Source organism: Lagenorhynchus albirostris, chromosome 1 (assembly GCF_949774975.1).
Source record: "Lagenorhynchus albirostris chromosome 1, mLagAlb1.1, whole genome shotgun sequence".
Taxonomy (NCBI): domain Eukaryota; kingdom Metazoa; phylum Chordata; class Mammalia; order Artiodactyla; family Delphinidae; genus Lagenorhynchus; species Lagenorhynchus albirostris.
Window position 1 is genome coordinate 49637398 of NC_083095.1, and position 13394 is coordinate 49650791.

Here is a 13394-nt window from a genome sequence, read left to right on the forward strand (position 1 = left end):
CATCTCTTAAATGTCTGAACCTTTGCCATCTATATTACTGTTTAACCTGAAACAGTGAGGGATATTTTCTAATTCCATTTTGGTCTTGTGACTCTGTGGGGTTGATTTGAACTCCTAAGGGTCTATAGTTCACATTTATAAACAAAAAGACCTTCTGATTAAGAGGCTGCAAGACTTGCATCTTTTCTTTATTAACACTTTCTTGTCAACCTCACTGCAAAATTGACTTCGGTGTTGTATACTGTGAACCTCGCAAGGTATTTAGTTTGACATAAAGCAAGGGCAAAGGGGAGGGCTGGCCTTCCAGCAGCCTGTTGGGAAGGGCTTCTACTCTCAACAAGAGGTATGAGCAAGTGCTAAATGGCTGTTCTTCTCTACCTACTTTATTTCAGTAATGACTGTCACTCCCACCAGAGAAAGTATGATCAGGAATGCTCATTAGATTTCTGCAGTATTCCATTTATACTTTTATGAGTAGCTTCTTGTTTGGATGGAGGGGACTTAAACTTCTTCAGTGTCCAGCACAGATTTTAGACTTCAGTGTTCATCTGTATGACAGAGAAACCTAGAACCCAGAACTTGGAAAAAGATGGTGACTTGTCTGGGGTCAGGCAACTCATTTGAAGCAGCATCAGGATGGGAACCCAGATTTCCCAGTCCCTGAGTTTGAATGCATGTCTCCACAGCCTCCTCAGACTCCACATATGCAAATATGGATCTCATTCTCCATCCCCTGCAACCCACCCCCATCCTCAAACTCCCTCCCCCACCACATGGATGCCGGCAGTATGCTATTGGAGCAGTCTTTGAATCAGACCTGGATTCAAGTACTGACTCCTGCCACTTTTTAGCCATGTATGTACATTATCTTAAATACTCTGAGCCTCAGTTTCTTCACCTCTATAATGGGAAAAATAATACCCTCCCTATAAGATTGGGATGAGGTTGACTTAGAGGATGTGTATCAAAGGCCCATCTAGGAGCCAGGAACACAGTTAACTACTGTGTCCTGTGTCTCCCTGTACACTGCCCCCCTCCATCTCTTACACACTGAGAGTGGGTTTTCGATAAATGGTGACTTCCCAGGAATGATTTTCTGAGAAAGCTCGTTAGAGTAGGGAATGGATTTGCTAGCAAGTCTCTTGTGTGGCTGTGGTTTGCATCTGTTTCTATCTGTAGGCAGGGCTCCTTGGGTTCATCTTGGGGTACAACTTCACACAGTCGCTTTAGGTTTTACAAACCCACCTCTTAAAATGGCCTTTGCCTCTCTCCACGTTGTCTGCAGTAAATGACTACTAAGCTGCAAAAACCTAAATGCTGTATTTAGGAGAAAACATTTGTAACTGTATCTTTCATTATGAAACCATGTCTCTTTGTTCTTCTGTGTCATTTCTCTTTGCATAATGCTGTCAGTTATTTTCCTCTACATTGACCTTCTGGTGAGTCCATATTTCTATACCCATTTTAGCTAACACTTAATGTTTTGAATGTCCTTTCTTTGATTTCCCTGTGTATTAATGGCTGCAAACCTCCTAAGTGTGATGAGAGTTACGTGGGCCTTTGTCTGGTCTAATAAGCCCACTTTGTTGAACGCTGGCTTGAGCCCTCTCATCTCAGGTCTGTTTGAAGTGCTGCCTGCACACATGGGGAAACCGTATGCATCTGATCTCCATGATTGCTCGAGATGATTTTATGCAACGTTAAGTTCCTCATTCTACTTCCTGTTACAGGGTTTTTTGTGTGTGGTTTGAAATAGAATTTGTTTCTTATGCTGTGCTTAAATTATTTTTTCAGAAAGGCAAATTATGTTTCTCAAAAAGCATTCCTATGAAATTTGGGGAGGAAAAGTGATGAGGTAAATTTCTATTAAGCGGTGGTGACACATGACAAAAAAATGTCAGATTTAACTAGTCTTCCTGTTAATTTAGTTTAAATGTCATGTGTGTTTTTAGTCAGTCATGTAATTTTCCCATTGCTGCAAACTGCCCTTTGAGGTATACAAGGTATAGGAATGCTTGTAAAATGAATGGCGGCAATTATTATTCAAATGAGGGAGTACCAGCCGAGGTACACATGGCTCTCGCTGGTTACCGTGTGAGATTTAATCGCATTGTATATTTCTGAAGATTTCTAAATTTTAACAGAATACAGTAGTAAAGCTCCCTTGGAGGAGAAAAAATGGTACTTCAAAATTACAGGGACTGAACTGAGTGAGCCCACTGACGTGCATTTCTTCACAATAGAGGGCGTTTGTTCACGTTTCGGTTCTGGGTTGTGCCCTGAGGGGCTTTTCTGCCCCATCTGTATTCATGAGCATTGATGGAAAATAGTAGTCACCGGCCTCTATTAGAGAACTCTCTTGAAAGATGTGGAATTTACTGCTATTTAAAGCAGAGGGTCCGGTGTCTCTGCCCTCACAAGAAGGGAAATAAAGGGCAGTTTAAGACTTCAAGCTGCTCCAATTGTTTTTTGATCAGCCTGCCAGGTTTTTTGTTTTGGATTTTTAGATTCTTTTTGTGGGGGAAGAAGGGTGTCACCCAGATAGGCGTTGCTGGATTGTGAAGAACCCCTGAGTTAATAATCATGTTTAGTTTTTTGTTTGTTTGTTTGTTTGTTTTTACGCTACGCGGGCCTCTCACTGTTGTGGCCTCTCCCGTTGCGGAGCACAGGCTCTGGACGCGCAGGCTCAGCGGCCATGGCTCACGGGCCCAGCCGCTCCGCGGCATGTGGGATCCTCCCGGACTGGGGCACGAACCCGTGTCCCCTGCATCGGCAGGCAGACTCTCAACCACTGCGCCACCAGGGAAGCCCCCATGTTTAGTTTTTTATAGATTTTTTTCCTTCTAAAATGTGGCTGATTTAATACATCCTCAGTCTATTTGGAAACCTTTAAGCTCTGCCTGTGAACATCTTGGAGAAGTCAAATGTCACAAAACTGTCCCTCTTTTCCTCCCTGCTGGCCTACTAGGACATGCTCATTTATCAGAGGCCCCTGCCAGCTTTTTCTGTCTCTCTCAAAGTATTTGCAAGTTTCTGCCTTGCATTATAGTTACTAATCAACTTTCTTCTCTTCTTCCCCATTCCACCCTCCCACACTCTAGAATCATATATTCTCTTGCTCTTGTGTCCTCTGAGTCCCCAGTGTCCTACTTTGTACCTGGTGACATTGTGTAAAGTTGAGGATTTGACCTGGAGCAGCAGAGGGATTTCCCTGAGAGTCAGACCAGGAGTGAAGAGGGCCTGGGGCAGGCAGGGTGGCTGGACTTTGATGAGTCCATTCGGAAGGCCTCAGTTCTCCCGGTAACTCTATCACTTCAAGACAGGTGGCCTTGGGCAAGGCACGTGCTTCCTCTGAGCCTCTCTCCCCTCAGTTCAAAGGAGGGACCTTGACCGTCTCTCATGGATGTCGTGAGATTCAACTGGCCAAATATCCAGGAAAGAATGAGCCTACAGTAATGCTCCCAGAACTCGCATTAATGTAATTTTCTAATAACTGGATCTCTTACCCCATTTAGTGGCAAACTTTAAAAAAATTAAAAAGGGGTTAACCATTGGGGATTGAGAAAATTTTATTAAAGTTTTACCCTACCAAATAGTATAATAAACATCATGAGGTTATTCTTGATCATTTAAAGTCTTCTTGGTCTGTCAGTTATTCTTCTGTATTATAAGAACAATACCCTCAGGATTTATTTAGCAGCACGTAGATCCTTGCCTCAATACTAAATAACCCCAGCCTATTAGGTTTTGAGTGCGTACGTCTTTTAAACTTTTTTTAAGTATAAAAAATTATACTTTACTTTTGTTCGAGGGGGTATAGTTAATGTCTTCTCTCAATCCCAGTATGTCAGTAGCTACTTCTTGTACTTACCTTGAAGTGTCTCTGTCTTTTAGTTGCTGTTTCTAATCTGTAGGGGGTTGGGAAGCAGGAAAATGAAGTTGATAATAAATCACGTAGAGTGAGAGGAAATAGCTTCTGAGTCGGTTCCAGGGCATATTCTACAAGAAGAGCGAGTGGGCTTTACGACACCTTCCTCAGCTTTGGACACCACGTGTCCGCTTCCCGATTGTCTGCCATGCTCTAGAGGACTGAGGCTGAGAGAGGAGCAACCTCTATGTCAGTGAGGTACATACTGTCTCAGAAGTGGGTGTGTTTGTATGAGGCCTAAGTGTCCCTTGAATCTGGTATAATAAAGTCTTAGAAGTTGGTTAGAATTAACTTCCAGGTTATTGACATCTTCGTCATGTTTGGAGGTTGGGGGAAGTAAACTTGAGATCCAGAAACCCCTGAGTTACCTGCATGGCTAATCCCCGCCGAGTTGAACTATGTTAGGACTAAATTCCGAAGGGCTCTTTCCAATGACCTCTATCAAAACTGACACGTTGAGGAGACCCAGCAGAGACCCACAGAGTCAGATATAAAGGATGTGGAAGTCTCTAGGCAACCACATCCCTTTTGAAACAGGAGCCTCCTTCTGTTCAACTCATTACGGTGGCAGTGAGGGACTCTGGTTTCATTTGGGTCGTGTCCACTGATACCCTAAGGGAGAGGAGAATCTCGGAGTTGGGGTCCCTAAACACAGCAGACTGGATCCATTTCTCTGATGCTGGCCAGCTGCACAGGTCCTGGGAGGAGGCAGGCTCCTGGGCCTCCTGCTGTCACCCCCGCCCTACCACTTGGCTGGTTGGGTCACTCTCATGGCCAGTTGCTTTGCTTGAAATATGGCCCTGTTTCTCTGTGAAAGTGGTGAGAACAGTCACCCCCATTACTAGTCCTGTTAGTAGTGTTAACTACCACTTGCTGACTACCTAGCAAGTCCCAGGAAGTTCTAGACACTTTACATAACTCTCATTTTATCTCCCTAAAGCCACTATGAGGGAGGCGGTGGTATAAATAACATAAAATACATGCAGTGCCCTTAGCAGTACCTGCCTGATTCCCTGTGACAGTTCTTGAGACTACGCGCTCCATGGCGGCTCTATCAGCGGGGCCTAGGATAGGGCCTGGCCCATAGCAGCGGCCCAGTAAATATCTGTTGAGTGAATCATAAAGCTGAGTTGTTAGATAACCCATTTTTCAAGTGGAACAAACTAAAACTTGGAGAGGTTTGGTAATTGAGCCAATTCACAGTGGCTGAGCCAGAGTCAGGACCTAGACCCAGCTGCCCCAGCTTAGAGCTTTCACTCCTCACCCTTCTCCTGCCCACCCTAAGAGGAAAGCCTGATTCTGGTAGGAAATAGTAGATGCCAGGGTGGGAGATGCCCCTGAGTGGGAGAGGCTTGGGTAGGTGCTGTTTGTGGGCCGGCTGGTTGGGAAGATGGCCTCGCCCCCGGTAACTGAAGCTGGATGCCACGGTGCCTGAAGCCCATTCCTGACTCTGGCGGAACCTAGTTCTCCTTCCTCCCCCAGGCTCTTCCGTGATTCGTCAGCTATGAAACCTAATTAGCACAGTTTATAATTCTGTAATCTTCTAGTCCTTCACTGATTGTACCACCCTGGCTCTTTAGCAGATGTCCTCCCTTCCTGAACAGACTTCTGCTCTGGCTGCACAAATATGCTGACTTTTAGTCTGTGTGATCTAAAGGAATATGATTTTAGAAAGCAATTTCAAGTAATCAAAATGAATGTGGTAGAGAAATCACATATTCTTTGGGAGAGAGTGGTAAATTGCAAGCATATGCTATTTTATGACATGTGAACCTCAGTGGATTCCTCTCCTTTGCACTGATTTGTGTGAATAAGACATATGATTGGTTTCCTTCGTTGTTTAGATAACTAACAAGGTTTGCTGCTTTTCCACATTTAATTCAGAAGTGGTTTTTATCTGTCATTATATTTAATCTCCTAGGCAACGTTTTGTAATGATGTCTAAAGAGACCCGTAGCAGCACAAGTTATAAATTTACCAACTTTGTATTTACATACAGGGTTCTGTATAAATAGGCACCACGTTATTAAACTACAATTATGATGAGAAGAAATACCATCTCTCCCTTCTGCTGCATGGTGAGATCATGTAAATTTAAGTTATAGAAGAATGTACTTGACCATAAAGAAAACTATTTTATCCCGTTAACCAAAGTAATATCCCAATTCTGAGTATTCACGTAAGTGAAACTCAGGTTCTTTCCTACTTCAGTCAAGGTAATTGTATTTTTAAGAATTCGGGAGAATGCTTCCCAAGGTTCTTTTATTCTTTGTGTTTGCTATTGATTTCTATTTGTTTATAGAATTACAGGGGCCTTGGGAGATAAATATATAACATATTCCTGCCTCAAGCAAGACTGTATTTCAAGTCATCTTCGAGAGGTAGTTTCCCCTCTTCTAGAATATCTTAAGAGATGAAAGCATCTTTGGGACATTGTTACAGAGGGTCATTTACTTGGAAAGTTTTTCCTAGTACCTAACCTAACATCTTTCTCTTCCGGTCTTGTTTAGAAAAATTAAAGGAGCTAAGAATTCAAAACCTATCTTTTTCTGAGTTTATAAAGAGGGTTTTGCTGTGTAGTTTTCCCCCTCAGGGTTGAATAAATATTGATATTAGTGTTGGTGACACTGGCGTGTAAAATGATCAGCCTATTTTCCCTTTAGTGCTTTAGAGAAATGAAGAAAAAAAGGAACAAAAACAGGTTATCTGACTCACTTCAAGGCTGTCAGATGCTAACAAATGGTTCTGGAACCTTGTAGATGGATTTGCTTCCTTAAGGCTGTGGAAACTATTTTGAATTTCTTTTGAATTGTTTATTTTTAGGTGCATTTTGACCAATTTAAAGAAGCATTAATACTTATCTTGTCTAGAACTCTATCAAATGAAGAACACTTTCAAGAACCAGGTAAGGACACTAACTTTTCCTCTCTTCCTTCTGCTTTAAAAGTTGTCCAGGGAAGAATCTGGGGACCTTGAAGCATGTCTGTGAAAGCTTTGGGGCATCCGCCTCCCACAGATTGAGTGGGTATTTTTGGTCTTTTGACATGGTCATAAAAGCCTTGCAGCTGTTGCACACTAAGATGAGCCTTCTCTACCACAGCAGCGAATTGTGGAAGAAATCACTGGATTGTTCCTAGGAGGTGTGTCAGATGGTGTGGCCAAAACTCATTCTAGGAATGAGCAGAGTGGGGCTGAATGGTACTTCCTCCCTCCTCATTTCCTGTGAACGAGGAACAGTATGAACTGGGGGGGAGTTTTGTCTGAAAGAAGAAGGTTGGCCAATGAAGAGATAATTTTATTCAGTCCTACTGAGCGGATAGCCCTCTGTTACAGACCTTATCACATTATATTATAATTGTTTCTCTATCTCCTCTCGAGTGATAGTTCCTTATGGTCCACGTTTGTTCGTTTTTGTACTTTTAGTGCCTAATAGGATGTTTAGCACATAGTAAGTATCCAATGAACGTTATGAAATGAAAAACTTAATATTATACTTCACTGATTTTTTTAAAGGCACCATAAATTATGACACAATTATTTTATATACCTCTAAAAAGAAAAATTATTCTCAATTATAATGGTAAAATGCCATTGTTTGTAAGACACATAATAATTTCAAAATATTCTAATCTAGGGGTGTGTGGGGGGAGGTTATGTCTTAAAATCAATGAAATATGGTAAATATTTAAGGGGAAGTCTAAAACAGTGTTGGAATTTATATTATAATACAGTCTGGTTTTATAAAAAAAAAATCAGTGGTTATTAGGGGCTAGGATTAGAGGTTGACTATAAAGGGGCACAAGGGAATTTTGGGGGTGATGAAACTGTTTTATATCTTGATTGTGGTGGTGGCTACAGATCGTACCAGTGTGTGTAACCCGTAGAGTTGCTCACTAAAAAAGAGAACACTAAAAATATAGTCCAGTGCTGAGACTGAGCAGAAATCATTGACAGTTTGTCACTGTAAGGAGTCACTCAGTGTGACCTATTTAGGAGAAGCACAAGTGGGAGCTCATGTCTCATCCTCGCTGGTGATCTAGTTCTTCGTCGTATCTTCTGAAATGCCCCAGATTTGTGTCATATGTATGAACTCTGCCTTTAGCAGTGTTTTGGATTCTAGATGGAGTCTCCCCCTTTTTGCTAAGGTTATTGCGAACTCTGAGGCTTTCCAGAGCTCTCTGCAAGCCCCCAGTGGGCCTAGGAGGGAGGTTATTGCATTCTAGAGATTTTCCAGACAAAAAGTAGAATTTCTGTAGGTGACCACTGCTGGAACATGGACTTCTGTTATTATGGGGTCTCACATTTTATTGGCAGTTTTACTTTTTTAAAGTTGTCATCTTGGGAATTCCCTGGCAGTCCAGTGATTAGGACTTGGCGCTTTCACTGCTGGGGCCCAGGTTCAATCCCTGGTCAGGGAACTAAGATCCCACGGCCAAAATTAAATAAATAAAAATTTGAAATCAAGGTTGTCATCTTTTTTTAAAAAAAATTTATTTATTTAATGTATTTATTTTTGGCTGTGTTGGGTCTTCGTTGCCGTGCGCGGGCTTTCTCTAGTTGCAGCAAGCAGGGGCTACTCTTCGCTGCGGTGCGGTGGCTTCTCCTGTGGAACACGGGCTCTAGGCACACGGGCTTCAGTAGTTGTGGCACATGGGTTCAGTAGTTGTGGCTCGCAGGCTCTAGAGCGCAGGCTCAGTAGTTGTGGTGCGTGGGCTTAGTTGCTCCGTGGCATGTGGGATCTTCCCGGACCAGGGCTCGAACCCATGTCCCCTGCATTGGCAGGTGGATTCTTAACCACTGCGCCACCAGGGAAGCCCCAAGGTTGTCATCTTGATGACAATAGTGCAAGATCTAGGGACCCTGACTAGAGCTATGGTGACATTACCACATCTATTTTATTTCATGTGAGCATTGGTAACATAAGCTTAAGTTCAGTGTTCTTCTGTATTACCATAATATGGGTTTGGAACAGGCAGTGCTACCACTAGTTCACGTGGTCCTTTTGCTGCTCTTTCTTCAAAACCTCTCCTGTCACCTGCCAGAAAAGTGTCATCATAAATGTACAGATTGATGTGACCACAAATGTGAAGGGTGCCCCATAGAGGGCTCTGAATGATGGGGAGGTAGACAATGGCTGGCTGAGCTTGGTAACAGCTCGGAAGTAAGGTTTATGAATTCAGCTCCAGGCGGTAGTTTCAGAGTTATGTATATATGCCTCAGTGCTGTGCAGGCTGAGGCCATCATTTGGACAAATCTTCCAGGGGGACACGCAGAGGGATTTTTATAGGTCACCGTGTGCTCCATCCTTTGGGTGGGCTGCAGCAAACCTTTGTTACTGAGCTGCCCCAAATCAGTGTAATGAAGCAGCAAAGTAATTATAGCATTTCATCCAGCGTGTATGCGACTTCCTAATGTTTGGCCTGGCAGCATAAAATCCAGGATTGAGCCTGTGCCTTAAGAGTGTTTATCTCATATGAGGCTGGGAGTCATTCCTTCTTTGTTCCTGAGAGTCTCTGCTTTTTCTATCTTTTGCCCATCGCTCCCTGGCCCTTCCAGTTGTTTTTGGGGATCATGCATTGCTTTCCACTCAGATGTCCTCCCACCCACTTGAAAATGTGACTCCACCCCCATAGGCTGTCTGGCTTGGCCGGCGAAAGACAGAGAAAGAAGGATCAGGACTCAAATGCTGTATATCGAGAGGCCCCTTGAGTTCGCCCCCTCCTTCCCCTTTATGAAAATAACTCTCCCTTAACTCATAGACCATATGATTGTAGGGCTGGAGCAAATGCTGCCATTTTATTCATGAGCAAATTGAGGCTCAAAGAGGGATGTGGCTTAATTGAAGTCTCACAGATAGTAGCAGGGGAGGATGCTGACACTGTATCACCAAGGGATGGGACTCCAGGAGGCTTTGGCTTGAGGATGTTAACCCTCAGACGGATGAGCTGGGGGCAGCAGTCCTCAGTCAGTGCAGCCTGGCCAGAAAGATTTTGACAGGCGGCCAGAGGCAGAAGGAAGGAGCAAATAAGAGCAGGTTTCACCTGATCATTAGTGACATTATTTGGCTGTTCAGGACTTAATTCATCTTCTGCCGTAAGGGGCCAGGGCTGTTGTATTTTTGTCTTGCCTTTTCAAATCAGTGGACCTCCTAGACTTTGCGAGAAAAGGTTACTCTTCAACTATGGAAGGTGACTGCAAAAATAGGAGGGCCATGGTGCACAGCCTTAGACATTGAGTGGGTCATGCATTGATATTTTATAACATCCAAGATTTTTATAAGTTAAAAATATCAGGTGTTGCACCTGACTGTAATACAGAAAATCCAGCTTGATGAGGTAGAAAGACCCTTGAACCAGGAGTTACAAAATACTGGCCCTGCTCCTCTAATCGGGTGGCCTTATACGTCACAACCTCTGTGGTCTTCAGTTGCCTCATATGTGAAAGTAGTTGTGCTGGAAAATACTTAAAATCCATTCAGCTCCCAGATTCAGTTGTGTTGTCTCCTAATATCTAAATGACATCTACATTTAGCAGAAAGCTAGCTTTGTGTTTCTATAAAATTTCGCCCAACATAAGTTGACACTATAAGGGTCTGCTTCCTAAGGACAAATGCCCAGTATAGTTCATGCTTTCATATTCTTCTAATAAAAGGCAGTTGTATATAAATAATACAAACACAGAGCTATAATAGGATGTCAGAGGAGATGGAATTAAGTCATTATTTATGTAGTCTTGGGTTGTGCCATTTGTAACGTCTCTGCGGTACAGTGTCTTTATTTTTAAAATTAGCGGGTGCGAACTAGATGATTTCCAGCATCTTTTTAATGCTGATGTGTATGATTCTAAGACTCCTAGGAGAGAGTTTTTTCCCTAAAACAACAATAGTACACAATGAAAAGTACTGAAATGCAGATAAGGTCAGAAAAATGGGTTGGGGATGTAGAGAGTCCTTTGTAAATTCCAAACTGATTAACGTCACTGACGGCGTCGCTCCCTCATGTCTATGTGGACAGTTTGATTTTTATAATGGAGATGGGCACAGGCTCTAAGTGACGTGGTACCAACATGCTGTCTGGATCTGTTCTCCAGAGATTTTGTCCTTGTTTGATGCATCTTACATTAGATTTGTGTTCTGCAGTAGATGTTAGCATAATGCAGGAAGCTCTTTCTTTCCCTCATGCGGTTAATGTAAAATATCTCTCCTTTGTTTATTGGGCGAGGGAAAACCCAGGTGTGGAAAAACCAAATCATTAGACAAAAAGGCACGGCAGATGATTGTTTTTTTCTTTTTCTTTCTTTTTTTTTTGGTAATAAACATTACTAATTCCAGAAACTGCCCTATTTCTAGTTATTTTCCTTATATTTTGGGAAGCTATAAATATAATAAACAAGTATCTCTTCATTCACTCAGCAAGGCAGGTCTCATGGCCAGACAGTGGGCTAGATCCTGGTTTGCAGTGATTGAAGATTTGTGTTTGCAGCTGTATTCAGAGTTGAACTGAACTCTGGCTGAGGACCCTGTTTTTAGGAGATATACACAGATGGCCCAACAGGCATGTTCTCTTGTCCTCTCTCTGGTTGAGTAAGGGCTTAGTCCTCGGTTCCTTTGGTATGTATGAGATGCTAACAGTGAGCACCAGAAAATTTCTTCAAAAATTAAAAGTAAGGTAAAATCACTACCACTAACCACCACCACTATCAAAAGAGGGTGTGAGGACCCATTTCCTAAGGTCAGAGGGAATTGGAAACATTCACGCCCACTGGTGGTCATGTAAAACCTTCCTAGAATTATGTAAAACAATACCATAAAAATGCCTTTGGCCAATCAATGCCACTCTCAGATTTTATGCTATGGAAATAATTATGGATGTGCATGAAGATGTGTGTGTAAGGATAGTCATTTAAAATAGTAAAACAAAAAACCCAAAAACTATATATATATATCTCAAGAATAAATATTTGACAGTGTATTTTGGTTAGGCAAATTATGATGTATCTGTGGAATCAAAGACTAAGCAACTATTCAGCTGTCCTATAGAAGAATACTTATTGTTATGATTTTACAGGGAGTAAGAAGGCACTCTTTTAAAAATATGTGTATGTGCAAAAAAGATACTCCTGTTATTTAAAATTAAATAAATAGGGCTGGTGCGAATGTTGATAATGAAACAGTTTGCTTGGGAGTTGTGCTGATGTAAGTTTATTTCAATTCCAGTGTATGAGAAGGTTTCCAAACTGGGGACATGAAAATGGTAGTTTTCTGCAGGGAGTCTTAGAGAATTGGTGTGTCCTCTCATGTCAGCCCATTGATGAAGGGAAAGGAGATGACAAGGAAGAGAAAATTAGGGCATGAATGAGTCGGAGGCAGCCTCAGTTTCTGAGATGACAGACTGGATGTCGTCACTGTGTGTTCGCCAGTAATCTCACCCATGGCGACAGATGAGGTCAGGGAATCTACTGCGGGACTGGGGGCTGTGAGGCTCTCCCTGACTCTGCTCTGCTGGCTTTGAGCCACCGCTGACCCCCAGGAGTCTGGGTGGGAGGACACTACCTGACAGAATAGTGACCTTGCCCCACGGAACTCCTGTTGTTTTCCCTTCCTCCGGATGAGGAGACCAAGCCTCAGGACGTTAGGTCCTCCTCACCTTGATAAGGACAGAGGGTCCAGGTCTGTTTGAATTCAGAGCCCACAGGCTCTTTCCATGAAGCACTGCTGCCCTGGAAAGCATTCAGTCCAGCTGGGTAGGTAATTCTAACATGTAAAATGCTTTTAGAAAAATATAACCATGATCGTTATTAAATCGGGAGCTATCAACAGTATGGGTCGCACTAAATTCATAGAAAAAAACGTTCCGTGAAACTTGTGCCAAGCAGTTACTTGAAAGAAATGAGTTTTGAGTTGAGCCTTGAACAATGGGGAGGACTCAGTTAGGTGATAAGTGGATCTCTGCCTTTATCCCCCAAATGGCTCAAGATGCAGGCAGGCCGATCCTCCTGGGAAGAAGGTTGGGGAACAATCACATCATCATTATCAACTCGAAGAGTTTTTCTTATTGACGGACCTTCACCTGCTCTAGGGCTTAGATAGACCATCTGATCAGACCAGTCAGCCCTGGGGGTTGCCAGACCACGCGCATCCACCATCCTCAGCACCCTTGCGGGGTGCTAACCTTCCCCTCGATGCTTCCTTCCAGGCAGGGCTAATCAGAGCCACCTTATTACCTTTGTGCCCAGAAGCCCCTGTGTTCGTGCAGGAAACATCACTCAGATTGGTAAGAAATGATGTGAAGACTGCTCCTAAAATTCTGTCATTGCATCCGGGGAGGACCTGAAAGCTCCAGTTGACATCTGCATCTCGTGTGAAGATTCTGGAAGAGAGGCGTGATTGGGGAGTGGGGTGCTAGTGGCTGGGAAGCAGCTGCCTTGGCAAGGGCCGTGTGCACACAAAGTGTTGGGGTGGGGAGCC

The 13394-nt window shown here is 43.1% G+C and overlaps 1 protein-coding gene across 1 annotated transcript in view; it reads left to right on the forward strand.

The window, feature by feature from the left end:
* Window positions 1–13394, forward strand: part of NIN (ninein) — a 102400-nt gene that overhangs the window by 13041 nt on the left and 75965 nt on the right. Inside the window, exon 4 of the mRNA XM_060142723.1 lies at window positions 6752–6833. Coding sequence (XP_059998706.1) covers window positions 6752–6833 — 82 coding nt within the window. The remainder of the gene's footprint in view (window positions 1–6751; window positions 6834–13394) is intronic.